The following is an 18538-nucleotide window of genomic DNA, read 5'->3' as shown; positions in this document are numbered from 1 at the left end:
ACATTATAAAACATACATTAACCACTTTAGCCCTATTTTATACCAAGGCTATTTGAAAATAGCTGATCTACAAGCTCACAAAGTGTCGCATCGCGACACGTTGTGAGCTTGTAGATCTGCTATTTTCAAACATTTGTGTACTTTTACTTTTGGTACTTTAAATACATTTGGATACCAACACTTTTGTACTTTTACTCATGTAAATTTTGAATTGCGGACTTTTACTTGTAACAGAGTACTTCTACATTGCAGTATTAATACTTTTACTCAAGTAAAACATTTGAGTACTTCCACTGCTCCTCAGAGTTAAATCAACACCGAAGCCCTGCGGCTGTTGTAAGTCACAGATGATTTGAAGATTCTCCGCTGGCCGACTTTTTATGACTTAATGACTTTATGACTCTCAGCCTCTCACTCTGTCCTCTCACTATTACGGTTAGCATAGCATGTTGCTAACACATCAACAAAGCAACCACAAACTTTTCGCTGGAGCTGGTGTGTGTGTGTGAGAGAGAGAGAGAGAGAGAGAGAGAGAGAGAGAGAGAGAGAGAGAGAGAGAGAGAGAGAGAGAAGAGAGCGTGCGCGCGCGTGTGTGTGTGTGTGTGTGTGTGTGTGTGTGTGTGTGTGTGTGTGTGTGTGTGTGTGTGTGTGTGTGTGTGTGTGTGAGAGAGAGAGAGAGAGAGAGAGGGACTTGGGAGAGGGACAGATGGAGACGGAGGGGGGGGGGGGGGGGTGCTGCGAGGGGAGGCGGGTGCTGTGAATGACGGCCGTCCATTGGCCGTCCATGGGCCGTCCATGGGCTTTAAAGTAGTGTCTCCCCATTGGCTGTAAAGTAGTGAAGGACAGCCAGGACAGCCAATAGACAAATAGGTGTCCCGAAAACATGTCGAAAACATGTCGTGTCGCGAGTGACGATGTCTGAGGCTGTCTGTAGAGCCGCAGCGCTTTCAGCTCGCGGCTAAAAATTGTGTTGTCATTTAAATGTGTGTAATCTGTAGAACAAGGTTCATGAACTGTGCAGTCTGGTTCAATCCAAAAACATTCACATATTGCCTATATCAGAGTCACGCTTGGACTCATCTTTTGATGATTCAGAGGTTTCAATACATTGATACAATCTGTTCAGAAGGGACAGGGATAAGCATGATGGTGGAGTTGGCATCTATGTTCAGAATCTATGTTATTGCCAAGCTACTGTATATCAGTTACACTGGGTTGCAGTGATCATAACTTGGTTGCAATTGCTTGAAAAAAACAGTACACCTAAAGCTGGATCTAGGATTAATTACAGAAGGTCTTATAATGGGTTTAATCAGGCATTATTTGAGGAAGAGGTCAAGTGTGCAATGGTCGAATGTATGCAGTGAAGAAAATCCAGAAAAAGCGCCGAGTGCATTTATGAAGTTATTTATGGAGATTGCTGATAAACATGCTCCAATAAGAAAATGTATTGCTCGGTCATCCAGTGCACCCTGGTTGGATGATGAATTGAGAAGACTAATGGTCCAGTATAATGATGCAAAAAAATAAAGCTGCAGATAGAACAGGTTCTCTATCTGATAGTACATGGAGAAATGCTGTGACAAAACTCAAAGAATGATGGAAAGAAGCTGTGAAGAATGCTGAATAACATAATGGGGAGGAATTCAAGCATGCATGCCTTTTTCATAGAGACAGAAGGTACATTTGTTAAAAGCCAATGTGCAATGAAATTGCTAATTATTTTTAATTTAATTGAATTAGTAGTAAAGTGGATAAATTGAGTATGTGTGCAACGAATGACATTGTGTCATATAACATAATGAAGACTGTATCATGAGGGAAAAGCAGTGCATTTCACCAGGTTGAGGAACACAATATTGAAAGATTGCTGTTATCTATCTGATAACAAACCACCTGCTACAGACAATCTCACAAATTACTCAGAATTGCTGCCAAATACATCTCCAAGCCATTATGTCACATACAGTACGTGTCTAGAATATGGTGTGTGCCCGGAGATTTGGAAACAAGCCAACTTAGCCAAGGTCATTCCACTGCCTAATGACAACAGATCCATCTTTGCTGGTCCCAACAGTAGTCATATAAACCTTCTTCCAGTGATGAAGTTGTATATGTTCAAATCCAAAACTTTCAAGTAATGGTCTGATCACAAGCTACCAACACTGCTTTTGATGTTATTGATCATTGTCTACTTGGAAAACTCAAAGTCTAAGTTTTAGTTCTGCTGCTTTGTCCTGGATAGAGAGTAACCTGTCAAGGAGAGATTACAGTATTATTCAAAGGGGTGCATTTCGCCTTTCCGACGTTAACAAACCCTATACCTAACCCTAACCCTAACCGCACGCGGAAGCCACTAGTCGGAGTGGCGAGATGTCGGAATGGAAGGAGCACCCCTATTCAAAGGAAGCTTCAAAGCTGACAGCAAGGAGTTGCAGTGTGTAGTTCCTCAAGGAAGTTCCCTAGTACTATTTTATTTTATTCACAAATGTTACAATTGTTATTGAGCAAACATTTTGATTGTCCTTGACTTTGTTTTAGTTTTTATCTCTCATTTAATTTTGTATTTTTATTTGATCGTTTAATATAAGAATATGAATAATTGTGAACGCGTGCATGTGTGCGTGTTGGATCCCAGGAAGACTAGCTTTTGTCATAGCAAAGTCCTAATAAACAATAAACATTATTTGTGTCAGGATAGGCATAGTGGGGGCAGCCAGGTCAGTCCCTAGGTGTTCCCATTTATGCAATTTGTGTTGATTATTGATTGCAAATATTATGCTCTCCTCCATGTCCACCTACAGTATTGCTACAGAGTCTTTATATGATTGTATCTTTGTAGTGTCTATATTATTGTGCTACCCTTTTTGTTACTGGTATTACTTACTTCTCTGTACTTCTTCTCTACACCTGTATCTTTGTTTCATCCTTACTCCTGTGCTATGACTTAATTTCCCTCGGGATTAAAGTACTATCCCATTCTATCCTAAATACGTTCATTTTGAATGAAATTTCTTATTCTCAGGCATTCCAATATGTGAATACCAGCTGTCCAAATTGTACTGCTTGCCCGATTCCAGATATTAAGTTCTTCTCATTAGCCTGGCCTAGATATCTACAGTACCAGAACAGACACAGTGAACAAGAATTTTGATGGGATTGTCTACAATTGAAATTGGAACAAGTGCCCAATTCCGAAGACTACAGTTGCTCGGCAGCAGCTGCAGACAGCAATCAGGATATAAAATAGCAAAGACTTACTGTAGTGCTGTTAAGATTTCAAGATAGCAAGTTGTGTAATAACGCCAGAGATTGGCTGTCCACTTCAATTCATCAACTTCAGAATGCTCAGTCAAAATGGATGGAGGTCTAGTCAAATGTAGAAGTTAAAGAATACTGGCAGTGTTTTTTTTACCTATCTCAATCCATCATTGTCAAAACAAAACAAAAATGTCTAAATAATATTTATAATGGTTAAACAGTAAAACATCGCACACTGCATTAAATAAGACATTTTTTCTTTAACATGCTTTGACAATGATGGATTATGTATTGTCAATGGAACCAAATACATATATATAAAACACTGCGATGTCCTTCAAGCCATGTCAGAGTTTTTAAAGGCCTTGTTTTCTACAAAGTCCACTACATTTCCACATAAACATAGCTAATCATGATGATATAATATGCCCCATTTTATGCGAGCCTATTACAGAGGCTGATGAAACTCCCATTATTTGCTGCATAGTAACTTTGCACTGTAATGTGCTGAATAACTTTGCATCGTGAAACAGTCTGTGGAACCATACCTTGAAGAGAGAGATTTCTAGGGTAAAAACACCTGTGCACACAATGTTGACAACCATACCCAACCCCCCATGCTCTCTTGGGCAACCAATCACCAAGGCAGTGGGCTGTGGAACCTAGCGTTTAAGCCACCCCATCCCCATCCACCATCACCATGGTGATGGTTGTTGCAAGTAGACTTGGGGGGTTGTTGGATTATCTCATTAGCAAGCTGGTGATATTTAGTGACATTTTATGAGTGGACAGTAACACACTTAGACTTCACCCTCTGGCTCCTGGAAGTATGGGTTACGCAAAATTTGACAGATTGCAGAAATAAAAGAGAAGGAATTTATCGACTCAACTTTGAAATATGGAGTATGTGTTTTTCCTTCGTGCCTCTGTTCTAATTGCGGTGGGTTTAATGAATGAGCAAACGGCAATCGACACAACATGATGTGGCTGAAATAGCTGCGCATGTCATCGCATTATTGAGTACCCTCAGCCAGAACCAGAATGATTAGTCCTGTACTTGTGAAACCAAGCCATTACCGTCGACAGCCTAATCCTACCCATTCACTCCACTCACTGATCCATCATCCATGTTTGAACACTGGGCCATTAGAGCGGCCTGCACACTGAATATCACCATGAATGTGTGGGGGGGGCAAGTCAGGACAGTGTGTGTGTGTGTGTGTGTGTGTGTGTGTGTGTGTGTGTGTGTGTGTGTGTGTGTGTGTGTGTGTGTGTGTGTGTGTGTGTGTGTGTGTGTGTGTGTGTGTGTGTGTGTGTGTGTGTGTGTGTTTCGCCTATCCCGCCAATCAGAAGAGAAATCTGGTACACAGAATATCTGGTAATGAGGCATTTACAGATTCAATCTTAAACTTCTCAAACCATTTAGAGACTTATCAGTCTGCCCGGATAATTTCTAATTATCTGTTACTTCATCTTTGCTTAAGAAAATCCCCCATAATCGTTGCTCCATGACTGCTCTGTATGGTACTAGGTCACAGGACTATTTAGCTTAAAGATACACCACAGGTAGAACTTGGCAAAAGCGGTTTGAAATATTATGCCCCATAGATGGAATGAATTACAGAGGAGCTTGAAATTTGAGTGTTTCATTCCATTGGAAGAATTTAAGGTGCTGATATTTGGGATGTTGCTTGTGGCTGTTTCCTGTTCATGTACTTGTTTGTCAAATTTATTTTGTTTTATGTATGTGCAGGTCTCTCTTGAAAAAGAGATCTCAATCTCAATGAGACTAACCTGTAATAAAGGCATTACATTAATGTGTTTGCTAATTACAATTTAAAATACGGATGGTTCAGTGTGGCCCTGTAATAGATAATGAGAGTCTGAGTCTGTAAGGAGGCAAAGGTCTTTAGAAATGGCAATGACAACCATTCAAGTTCAACTTCTAACAATCAAATTCGAACAATACAGCTAGTTGCAACAATGCAGGCAGAGAAATGCTTGCCATTCAAGCTCGTCCTCAACAGTACGAAGTATAAAGGAAAGCTAGTGTGGCAAATACAAGAACACATCATTCTCATTCTGCATTAATACCATGTCTTCCAAGACACATCATTACTGTACAGACATACGGTACATTTGTTTACATCTGCCTTCTCATGATTATGGAGGAGCATGCATATTATCTTAATGAGATAATGTTGTGTAGTTTGTGATGCACCGTTATTTTACAATCATGTAGTGTGCATAGTATGTCTGAGATTAAAGAGAAGATGATCTGTGCGGTTTCTCCTCATTATAATATGTGTGTGATGCAACCCGATTGCAGAACTATCAGGAAAGAGACTGAAAAAGAAATAGCATTTTCTCGGAGTCAAATTAACAGGCTTCCTCCTGATTCCGCCTGCAAAATCCTAAGTACAGACCAAGACCAGATGCGTGTTTGAAGGTTGTGTCCCTGATCAGGAAATTGTTCCATATGAATGACCATGTACAGTAACTGCTAACCATAAACGCACAATGTGCTCGAAAAAACATTTCCATCTCTCACACACATGCACACAGTCACAGACATTTACACCTGGGCACATTCTGTCTCTGTCTCTCTCAAACACACACAGAGAGCATATTCATCCCCAAATGATAGATTGGAATGTGAATGCACAGGCATGTGATTCATTATAACTGTCCTGGCTATCTTGTCAGTTCCGTTAACAAGGTAATGGCCTTCTCACTGCACACCCCCCCCCCCCCCCCCACACACACACACACACACACACACACACACACACACACACACACACACACACACACACACACACACACACACACACACACACACACACACACACACACACACACACACACACACACACACACACACACACACACACACAAATGAAATTGAATATACTGTATTTACTCTTGGAACAACGTCTATTCCTTTATAATGTTGGTTTTATGTTACAAATGTGCAAAAGGTTCCTTTGTAGCTCTCGTGAAAAACGATTGAAACAAATACCACGGGAATACATAGCCTAAATAGATACGAACGGACACACTCTCAGTAAACTGTATACTGTGATATTGTAGTATGCAGGATATCATGCAATATTAATGAGCTCCATCAATTATTAAACAGTTGTATAGCTCTATCCTCTTACCATGCTGTGTGAGCAAATACAGTCAATGCATTATCATTTGGTTGTAAGATACCTTGTATACATTGTCATACATGGCTAGACACAGCCAGCACAGCAGCCCCACTGATTCAAGATTCAAGAGATATTTGGGTCATAAAGATTTAATATCCCCTTGTAAGGTAGTGCACAACATGACCTTGTGCATGATTTCACTAAGTGCTTTTTCTTTGTCTCCTCTTTCAAACTGATTCTCCAATCCATAAAGGACAATGGGTGTGCAAAGAGCACAGTATTGTGTATGGTGAAACAAAATGACAAAAACATGTTTTTTATAGAGTAGTGGGCTGTGAATCTTCTGTTATCTCACAATTCGATTTTGATTCTTGGGTCACGATTCGATTTTTTTTTTTTCTTTTTTACATAATGGACTTTAACAATCAAGTGTAGCCTAGTTATTTGCAACAGCTCAAACCAAAAATGATATAATACCAGAGAGGGTTGTGTAAAAATTATTGGCTTTGATGGAATCTTAGATTAGGTATAGTTCTATGCAGAAACACAACATAATTGCCTTGATGCAAGTAACATTAACGAGTGCCAACAAGCTTCAGCTGGACAGTGACACACGCCTCAGCTGTGCTGAACTGAAAGTGACTGGAGTTAGTTTGAAAAAAAGCCCTTGAATATGACTGAAGACATGATAATGTTTACTATGAATATGGTAAGCTTACATTTCATATCACAAACACCATAGAGTAAAAACTCCTGTAACTTTAACCAGCAAAAATGAGAGGGGAAAAAAATTAAATAAAAAATATTCTTTTGATTTTTGGAAATTGTGAATCGATTTTGAATCATTGATAATAAGCATCTCGATTGTATTCATGAATATATTTTTTCCAACACCCCTACCGAGTAGTAGACATTGGTATTAATTGACGCGGTGCCATGTGCACCTTGTTATACTGTGTAGTTCTGTCCTAGTGTAATTGTGGTCAGGCACCACTCCACACAGAAACATTCCTGCTGTGCTGAGCCCTTGTCTGTCAACGCTCATCTTCATCAGACCTGAAGGGAGCTCATCAGGAGCAGGTGCAGCAGTGAATCCGAAACCCGCACGGTTTTACATCAGCAAACTGTGTTCTTCAGTACTTCATCCCTATCCACCAGCATTTACATTTGCATGTCAAATGTTCAGTGCATGCTCTTAGTCACATACAACAAAGCACAACAACAGTAGAATAAGCTTAATATCCTGGATCACTTAAATTCCAAATAACTGATGTCCTAACAGTAATCAAAACAAGTCTTATAATGCCCAGGCGATACTCCTGTTATCCTAGAATTGTTCTTAGCTCTTTAACACTAATCCAGTGTCATCATCCACCCACTTTAGATCGTCCACTAAGAGGCTCCACAATGCTTTTAATTAGAGCAAATACCTAATTCTTAACAACCAAAGATATCCTCCTAAAACCTAAACCTTGCCTCCTCTCAAAGTCTTCACCATCTCTGTTCCCTGACGGAATCCCTACAATATGCCCAGCACGCAGCTCACACAGCACCACCCACCCACACACACACATTCCCACGCCCTGCCGGTGAAGACTGTGAGTGACTTCTGTCCTCTTACCATCACCCTCCTTGACATCCAGGCCCTCTAGAGAGTTGGCAGAGTCCTCCTCCTCCAGGGAGAGCCTTCCAAACAGGCTGCCCGCCATGGTTGAGCAACAAGCCCCTACTATGCACAGAGCACACACACACACACACACACACACACACACACACACACGCACGCACACACAGTAACACGCCCAGTATCTATGGCAGCCAGAGAGATCCTCCTCTCTCTCTCTTCCTGTCTCTTCCTCTCCCCCCTTTTACTCCTTCCCTCTACCTGCTCTTGACGTGAATAGAAGCTGCGCCTGGCAGAAAGCCTGCCAGTATCTGAATGAATGGAGAAGACAGAGAGAGAGGTTGCTCGTGTGCATGTGTGTGTACATGTGTACGTGTATTTGTGTGTGTGTGTGTGTGTGAGAGTGAGAGTGAGAGTGAGAGAGAGAGAGAGAGAGAGGAGGGTGGCTGGTGAAAAGGGGAGGGATGTATAATGCTGTCTTAGAGAGGAGGGTCTCTCTTGGGCTTAGTTGGGGAGGGAGGAGCAGAGGGCAAAGAGGGCGGGCCCAATTAATAATGATGTTCCTCTGTCACAAGCGGGGCTGCGCACTCACAATGTTTACTAATGCAATATCCATGTCAGATTACGGTGCAATGGTTTACAGAGAATGAAAATCCTCTAATAGGAAGCTCCCAGAAAACAAAGTATCCTGAGCTGTGTGGCATCTCTGGCCTACAATACAAGTCGTGCATCAGAAGAAATATTTCATTTTAGTCACACAGAGACAATTCAAACTATTAACATTCACCCATCTGCAATTTTGTTCAAGTATTGAATATGACTTTTTTGTTGATGTGACCTCAAGATGATGACATAATTCCCAGACACAAGCAACAGGAGCAGATGCAGGTGCAGTTACACACGCAGCTGACCTGGCCTAAATGAACTACTGTTGGTGAACTTTTGTTTTTAATTTTTGCTCATAGATCAAGGAAACTAATAATAGTTGGTCACTGACAGTCTCATAACCCTCTGGCCAGTTCAAATCAAACTAGAAAGGGGATGCTCAGTAGATCACAAATCTCCTGTGAGTTACATTACAACCTAGAGCCATGAAACATTAGTGCACTTATCTCTCATACACATTCATTGTCTATCTCTCCATCTTTCTGTCAAATTGCTGTCATTCAACTGTCTCTACTGCGCAAAGTCTGATTGCTAAAGCCATGTGTCAATTATATGTGTATCACCCATAAATCAATGCGATTTGAAATGTATGTGTGGGGAATTGGCTGGCCCGCAGTCACTTTGCAAGTCCTTTGGGAGATGAAGTCAAATCGATAAGGTCAGTGACATTACAGCTACACAACTTGACAGTCAATAGTACATGAAATTGAAAAGTAATGGCATGTAGGATGAGATGTACATACAGTACACAGCTCTATCTGAGAGAGCTCTGTGTGTGCGTGTGTGTGTGTGTGTGTGAGAGAGACTCTGACCATGAGAGGAAGAGATAGAAAAGAGACCACAAATACACTTGATTTATATAACAGTAAATTCAGTAGGGATGTCCTGAGGAAATCACCCAATAATTTTCAAATCTTGTTTGGCAACTATGTCTGTGAGTTCAAGACGGTGGCACACCCCCGGATCACAGAAATCCCATAGCCTTTGTTTAAATCACATAATAAGAAAAGAACTGAGATCCTTGGCCTGCTGTCAAAATAAATATGACAATCAGCCAAGTGATATGCGAGATTAGCGCACACACACACACGCACACACGCGCGTGTGCGTGTGAGATTCAATAGATATAGTTCTGTGTCTGTGTGCCTCTGCAAAGAAAACCTACCTTCACTCAAAAGCACTATCTTCCCCTTGTACGAGAGACACAATTTATTGTAGAGAAATAATTTATTCGATGTTGCCAATCTTCTGAACGTAGCCTTTGGCTATAGTGCAAATTGAGACCAACTGACAGCCCACTAGGAAAAAAAGAAACTGTACACATTTTTAAATTTCATCCTAGCAAAGTTATCTTCCATTCTCTGCCTGTCGTCTGCTAAAATCCTCACACACAACATAGAATTCTAAGTCACAGGCACTCAATTTCTCCGACCTTCACTCACTCTCACACTCTCACTAGTATTAATTCAATATCTTTAATGTCTTTTATGTCTTCATCTTTACTTGTCCAAAAGTAGAACTAATGGCATGGGACATAATTTGGGGGGAAATCGCTAAATGCCACTGAATGTTTGAAGTTTAAGTGTGGACAAAACTGAATGAATTACCCCGAGGAAAATTAGTTCTCAAAACATTTTCCTTTTAAAAGACATTTCACCAATGTTTGGCAAGAATTAAAAGTCAAACTTAGTAAACAACAACAAAAAACATCTGAATTACCAGACTGACTATGACCTTCAAGAGACACTGTAAAGTTGTCCTTAACTCACCCACCCTCCCAAGGCCTGCAACCCACCAGCCCCCAACCGTCTCAGTGAACATTGATCCATCCATACTCGCCGACTCACCCGATGCCTCGGGGAGCCACGGGGAGCTCTGCAAGAGTGTGTGTGTGTGTGTGTGTGTGTGCGTGTGTGCGTGTGTGTGTGCGTGTGTGTGTGTGTGTGTGTGTGTGTGTGTGTGTGTGTGTGTGTGTGTGTGTGTGTGTGTGTGTGTGTGCGCAAAATTGCGTCTGCACAAGCAGTGGTGGAAGAAGTACTCACTTTTTTTACTCAAGTAAAAGTATCAATACCATAGTACAAGTCTGGTATTCAGAATTTACTTACATGCCAATACAAAAGTATTGGCAGCAAAATGTACTTAAAGTTCCATCCGTTTTCAAAATGTATAAAATCTTTTGAAAATAGCTGATCTACAAGCTCACAACGTACCGCATCGCGATGCGTTGTGAGATTGTATGAACAGTTAATCTCCGGCACCGTTGGCCCGATTGCAGCGAAACTGTGCACGCACACTTCCTGGATGCCAGAGCAGAGCCTCTGCCCCTTTTTTTTTAAATTATAGCGCCACCAGGAGGCTGATTTTTGCGAAGCACATTTTTTTATATTACTCCTACAGATTTTGTCCAAACATCACGCAAATCGGTCTTGATTGGCTAAGATTGGCTTCCAAAGTTTGCAGGAGTACTCCGTTTTGAACTAAATGCCTCAAATAATAAAGACAGCGTGCCATTTCCGTGAGATTTTGCACACACATTCCCACTAGGCCGAGGATGAAATGCCACTTGAAAATGTTCGAATCAGCCTCATGGTGGCGCTATAACAGGCCGATTACATTTTTAGCAATAACTGCACCATCTGCATAAAACGAGCTCAAAATTGTACTTAAGTACAGTACTTGAGTGCTTGTACTTAGTTACTTTCCACCACTGTAGTACACGGTCATACACATTTGCACAACGGTATCCACGTGCATGGTGTCATTGGGGCATGGTGAAGGATACAACACAACAGAGTGTGTCCTTCCAAGCATGACTGATGTAGGTCTGGAGCGTCAGTGCTCCATTAGCCAGCTCATTAAGTCACATTAGGGCACATGAGATGAGTTACCCTACTCTGTGTGATCAAACACCCAAAGAACCATTCAGACTCTTCTACTCCATTTCTAACACACACACACACACACACACACACACACACACACACAGTCAATTTTTTTCTAAATTGAATGTAGTGACTAGAAGAGCGGCGAGATCGGCCACTAACAAAACTACACAGACTGCTTTGGAAGAATACAAGAATACTCGCCCCAAAACATGCTCACCCTGGGTCAAATCCGGCGACCTCGGAACGGTCGCCACCAGGTATTCCTGAAAGAAACCTCAGTATAACTATGCCTAAACCTAACCTTATTCCTACACGTAACCTCAGAAATACTATTCCATAAATCTAACCTTATTCCCGGGGAAAAATGGGGGCTAGTGTGTTTTGTGGCAAGCGTTCCGGTTACCCTTTGGAAGACAATCCTGTCACTTCCCCAATATGAAAGACCACCCTAAAGTCTTTGCATTGGTTCGAACCAATGCAAATGTGAATTGTTTACACTCAGTTGTAGAAAATACATATAATTAGATGTCACCAGAGCAGACGTATCAGTAGGTGGAGAGCTCTGATCACCTGGTAATGCGAGACTTCACACACACAGTCACACACACATTATTTTTGTCCACCTAAGACCAAGCCACTTACCAGAATCAGAGCTGGCAGATGCCACTGGCATTTTGGAGATCGGCTCGTCCCAAAGTCCTCTGTGAATCCTGTCAGGACAGCTGGAATGGAGGAGAAAGCAAGAAGAAACTAAGATGGGGCGGGGGAGGGCACAGTAAACAGTACTGAATTATTTGACCGGATTTATGAATGCAACCTCCCCGGGCTGTCCTTCTAAAGAAGGTGACTAAAGGGTGATTTATACTTAGTTGTGCAACATGGCGCACAACCAAGCATATATCAGGCAAAACAGACACAGGAATTTGTCGACTAATTGATTTACTCAACAAATCTTAAAATCATGCAGAGACCTTAATAATCAAAACATAAGTGTTTTGCCAATTATTTGGGGGCCCACTTGCACTACCCTCGTGGCCCACAGGCTGGGGATCGCTTGTGTTGTGTAAGAAAGCTCAAACATCACCAGCATCAAATTTTGTAAACAGCTATTAAAAGGACAGCCTGTTGCTCTGGTAACACCCCCATGCTGTCCGGCTCTGCACTTCCATGAGGAGAACTCTGTAGCTTCTGCTGGAGAGCTGGGCTGAGTGGGTGTGCTGGCTGACATTAGCTAAGAGGGGATCTTTTGTTGACTCTAATTGGTCCTTTGACATTGGACAACACGAAAAGACCCTCACTGGCAAACTTGGGCAACTCGGCAGCTTTTGTGTGTGCGCTAATCTCGCATATCACTAGGCTGATTGTCATATTTATTTTGACAGCAGGCCAAGGATCTTAGTTCTTTTGTTTTGGGAACACAGTTCTTATATTATGTGATTTAAATAAAGGCTATGGGATTTCTGTGATCCAGGGGTGTGCCACCGTCTTGAACTCACAGACATAGTTGCCAAACAAGATTTGGAAATGACACACACACACACACACACACACACACACACACACACACACACACACACACACACACACACACACACACACACACACACACACACACACACACACACACACACACACACACACACACACACACACACACACACACACACACACACCACAAAATAGGCCAAAAAGTAGCAGATCTATAAGATCACAACGCATTGCACACTGTGATGCATTGTGAGCTTGTAGATTGGCTATTTTACGGTATGCGACACCGGCGCACAAGTATGAATCCGCATAACACTAACCCCAATACCTAAACCTAACTTCTAAGTGCCTAATCCCAACCTGAATTTGTTTCTAATTGTAAGTCTAAAATATTTCTCTTGTGAGGACCCGGAAAATAGTCCTTACAATGTCTATTTCTCAGATTCTACTATACTTCTAGGGACATTTGGACCTCACAAATATAGTAATACAAGTACACACACATAACACCAAGAGCTAGCAATGACTTGTAGCTGGGAAGAGAAAGGAGAATAGGTCAGGAGGGGGGAAAACGATTGGGGAAACATCACCGAGTTAAAATGTTCCGGCAGTGTGGGAAGTGATGTGAGAGGAAGGAGAGATCAAAGGAAGATACGATGATGAAAGAAGAAAGAAAGACAAACGAAAGACGAAGGAAAGATGTTTCCGAGGGAGAGAGAGAAGTGCTGGCATCCTAGGATGCCAATTTGTGGCTGCCATGACAATATGCAATCATCGGCAGGGATAGTGTGGCGCCGGGCAAAAAACTACATGAAAAGCATTCATGCCAGGCATCAAACATTCCAAAACGTATGTGTGGTATGTCAACATGAAAAGCCTATTTATGTTGCACCATTTAACAGCTGTAACTGCCGCAACTTTTACGACACTTAAGTACTTAGCTGTCGTAGACACTGAAGGGGGGAACTTTGTAAAAGCTTGGATCTGTGCAGATCAGGTGCTTAATACCACATACCAGTCCCCCTGGCTTATCATGGACTCCAGTGTTTGCAATGGGAAATGACAGAGCTTGTTAAGTGTGCTGAGAAGCACGTGGCTGTTAAAAAGTCAAAGCCGATTGCGGTGGGCCCTTGGCCACACTTGAGCTGTGTTGACGTGTGTGTGTGTGTGTGTGTGTGTGTGTGTGTGTGTGTGTGTGTGTGTGTGTGTGTGTGTGTGTGTGTGTGTGTGTGTGTGTGTGTGTGTGTGTGTGTGTGTATGAAAAAGAGAGAAATGTGGAAAGAGAGAGAGAGAGAGAGAGAGAGAGAGAGAGAGAGAGAAAGTGCAACAAACAGAGCAAGAGAGAGATAAAGGCAAAAAGAGAGCGAACAAGACGAAACCAGAGGGGGCGCAGGAGACGCAAGTCATTCCCATTCACAGCCTATCATGGAACATTTACTGCTGCAGGCTATTCAGCCAAACATTAATAATGACACTGTAATCTTAAGTGTCATCATTCTCTCATCATGTTAAGTCTGATTTATACTTAGTTGCACACGGCTGTTGCACACCAACAAAAGCCGATCTACAAGGTCACAATGCATATTTGCAGCACGCATTGTGAGCTTGTAGATTGGCTATTTTCGGTGCGCGACACCCGTGCACAACTGAGTATAACTCAGTCTTTACGCATGCAAGGAGGTATGGCCTCCTGCCAAGTGATCAAGCTCTCCCAATCCAGGAGCAGACAATTTATTATTTTGGTAGGGTAGCACTAATCAGGCTAACTGAAACAGAATGGTAGAAAACTATAAATGAGCAAAGAATCAATACAGACTATATCCCCCCAATGTCAAATTTGATTGAAAAACAGACAATGAACCATGAAGCTTTTATCATTCACAACCAATGCATTTCTTATTGTAACAAGCAATGACAGTTATGTACTGAATAGATGGTTTCCATCTCCAAAGTAACATTACAAATTGGATAAGATTGAAATAATAAGTTGCCACGGTGGAATATAATCTTCCTCTATGCAAGATCCCTTTCTTGTAGTTCCGTTAGGAGTCAAAATGGCGCAGTCCTCTTGTGCATGCACACAGTCACACAAAAATGCGTGAGTGCACACACACACACACACACACCATGTAATGGAGCCGGGATGGAACACAAACACATTTCGAAATGCGAGGGTGCACACAAACCACTGGACTGCAACACAATGTGAGACGTATACACAAACACCACATGCCTACATATGCTCACTCACTTAAAACACTCCGACGTATGACTGTGACATTCACCAAAAGTAACAGATTTTGGGGCGTGCGACACGGTTGTACAGCAAAGAATACATTTATCTACACAGTTTGTTTTTAGTTTCAGGTGCTGAAGACAGCTCTATAGCACAGCTGCTATAACATTATGCTCACTGGCCTGTGATCATCTCAACACTGTCATCCAATTAAAACAAGTGGACAGCTGTGTGTGTGCCCTTGCGGTGTGTGTGTGTGTGTGTGTGTGTGTGTGTGTGTGTGTGTGTGTGTGTGTGTGTGTGTGTGTGTGTGTGTGTGTGTGTGTGTGTGTGTGTGTGTGTGTGTGTGTGTGGTCCTGAAGTAGTGTGACTTCTCTATAATTGTTTTATCTAAGTTTCAGAGTAGGGCTTTTTAATTGTGTGTGTGCGTGTGAGTGTGTCTGTGTGTGCAATTGCCCCATGAAAGCCATACATTTGGCCATTTCACCTACTAAACCTCTCTGAACGCCATCAAGTTCTAAGCATCCATGTCATTTTAAGTGGCACGTCATTAGACTATAGTGTTTTTGGCTGGACCCACGGACCAGCCCTATACTGTACATATGAATGTCTGACTGACTGACTGAGTCAGTCACTGTGATTAGTTAGTGAATTGCACTTTGGCCTTCAATACTGTACCTCTTGTCAACCAGTACTGGTCCTGCCCGACCATAGGATGTAAATTGTCTCAATAAAAGAGCAGGTAGGCTAACTACAACCACCGCAGCTGTGTTAGTTATATTGTATTAACAATACTCCATGCAGTTGATCAATCTTGATTAATTTAACTTGTTTTACTCTGACTGCATGGTCGAGTGTTGCTGCCTCCTGTACCCGTCGTTTCAAATTAAATCTCATCCTTTGATTTTGATTTGATTTTGTCGTCATAACACACACACACAAAAGATATATATAGAGAGATTTAGATTTAGCCTTGTTATAGGTGTTATGGCAAGGGAACAATTTCTGCTCTATTAAATAGTACAGTGGAGTGAGACAGGAAATACAGGAGAGAGGGCATGATGTGACTATGTGCTATGAACACAAACCAATTGAGCTACTAATCCAGCATGTTGCCCTGAAGCCATAGTTTACTAGCGTGTTGTACTGGTATTTGTGTGCCAAATACTGTATACAATGCCTTGAGCAGTTCCCACAGTGAGCACAACCTGCACACACACACACACACACACACACACACACACACACACACACACACACACACACACACACACACACACACACACACACACACACACACACACACACACACACACACACACACACACACACACACACACACACACACACACACACACACACACACACACACACACAAGCCAACAACTACAACCAAACGAGCCCTAATCCACACATTCATGCTGGCATGGGGCCTAAAAATAACCATGTGCTCCCCACAGCTTCAGCGTTTCTCATTACTTTACAAGGGAAATGGTCGTATCCAAGACAACCATGAGCAGCTTTCATTTTTTTATTTTCTTTTTACCTCCAGCGCTTCGCCATGGCAACAAGGAAAAAGGCGTAAAATAATAATAAGGTGGACGGGAGTTTAACCTAATTGGAGCATATTAAAAGACAAGTGGTACACTTTAATCCACAGGAGGTCTATTTCTGTGAAATAGATTTTTGTATCAATCCACAGAAAAAGCAGGGTATTAGGTTTGGACAATTGGCAATTGGCAGCCAAATGAATTTCATTTCATTGCAGCTCACCAGCTGACACTTGAGAATTATTTTTAACAGCAGTTTGAAAGGCAACTTTGAGCTCTGCAATCAACGATGTTTAAGAATCATTGGAGGGGGACAATGCCTTTAGAATTGCCCCACCCGTTCAACTCGATCCATGCCCCAAGTCTCGCTTGACTGATATGAGCAGAGCACTTGAATAAACTTCACAGAGTACTCTGCTAAAGCAGTTCAGTTTAGCCTTAGATTTCCTGTGGCAAAGCTATAGAGCACCGAAGTCTGACGTAATTTACACATCCTACCTGGTTCGCGGTTTTCCACCCCCGTTCTGAATCCCCATAGACATCTTTAATATCGCGTCAAATAAGAACTGTGTTCCAAAAATAAACAAAACTTATGGATATGAAGCATCAACTGACGGTGAGAAAACGATAATGTTACTTCCGCCGAATTAGTTACATTTTCGCCAGAAACAGACTGTATCAAATATAAATGACTGACTATCATAAACGATACAGAACCTCCTCCCTGACAATATTGCCGAGACAGTTTGTTCATTTTTGGACCACAATTCGTATAAGAATTCTCCATAGAGAAATCACTTTACGAACCAGGGGAAGAACGAGTGACGTCAGGACTTCTGTACTCTATAGGGCTGTGTGATCTTCCCTCTGCCTCCGTATATGCCACACACATCAGATGCAAAGATGCAGATGATGATTGCTGACTCATCTCACCCTGCTAGCTCCCTGTTCAAATCCCTCTACTCCAGGAGATTCCAGAGTTTCAGGTGTAGCAGGACATTATGCTTCAGGATTAGCACATATCTTGCGGGTGTTCGACACTTGAACTCTGATGCACAAGCACGTTCAGCAGTAGAGCAAGCGTTAGCCAACAAGCACTGTAAAAGTAGGTACTGTAGCAGCACAAAGCAACAAGCACTTTAAAACGAAAGTAGCAGCACAAAGCACTTTAGGCCTTTATTATGTATGTATATTTGCATGTATAAATGGGATAAGTGTTTTTGCTGCTCTTTGTTTTACATATTTTATTTACTTGTGTGAGTTTCTGTCTGTTTGAATTAAGAGCTGCACTGAGGCCAATTCCCATCATCTGTGTTGACTTTGCAACAAGGAAAGCACGCTCCTCTGATCGCAGGTCTCAGTCAGGCCGGGTTGTTGTAGAATGGAATATTCTAGGAATATGGAAAATCTGATAGAACAGGCGCAGTCCTCTTGTGCATGCACAGATAAAACGCTCAGATAAAACAGATAAAACGTGTACAGATTTGTGAGAGAGTATTGGAAACAGTGTGTTTTGAAGAAAACGCAAAATGGCGGAAATGTCTGGCACAAATGGCTTCATGATCCAAGTAATCGGGGGAAAATGTTTTTTTGATTGTACGACCTACGGTTCATGAGTTATAGGCCAAAACGTTAAACAGCCTGTTATTATAGCACCACCATGAGGCCAAAAT

The 18538-nt window shown here is 41.9% G+C and overlaps 1 protein-coding gene across 5 annotated transcripts in view; it reads right to left on the bottom strand.

The window, feature by feature from the left end:
* mpp2b (MAGUK p55 scaffold protein 2b) overlaps window positions 1-18538 on the bottom strand; it is a 71334-nt gene that overhangs the window by 44482 nt on the left and 8314 nt on the right. For 3 of the 5 annotated variants that reach the window (XM_084078755.1, XM_084078754.1, XM_084078753.1), the window contains exon 2: window positions 12234-12313. Coding sequence is in view for 4 of the 5 variants with exons in the window: in XM_084078754.1 (XP_083934880.1) it covers window positions 12234-12264 (31 nt within the window). In the remaining variant the exon portion in view is untranslated. Of the gene's footprint in view, window positions 1-8037; window positions 8148-12233; window positions 12314-18538 lie in introns of those variants that run through there. The other 2 variants (XM_084078752.1, XM_084078751.1) reach the window with 1 other exon arrangement.

Source organism: Gymnoscopelus microlampas (genome assembly GCF_963454915.1).
Source record: "Gymnoscopelus microlampas genome assembly, chromosome: 14".
Taxonomy (NCBI): Eukaryota; Metazoa; Chordata; class Actinopteri; order Myctophiformes; family Myctophidae; genus Gymnoscopelus; species Gymnoscopelus microlampas.
This window is presented reverse-complemented; position numbering and strand designations above follow the sequence as displayed.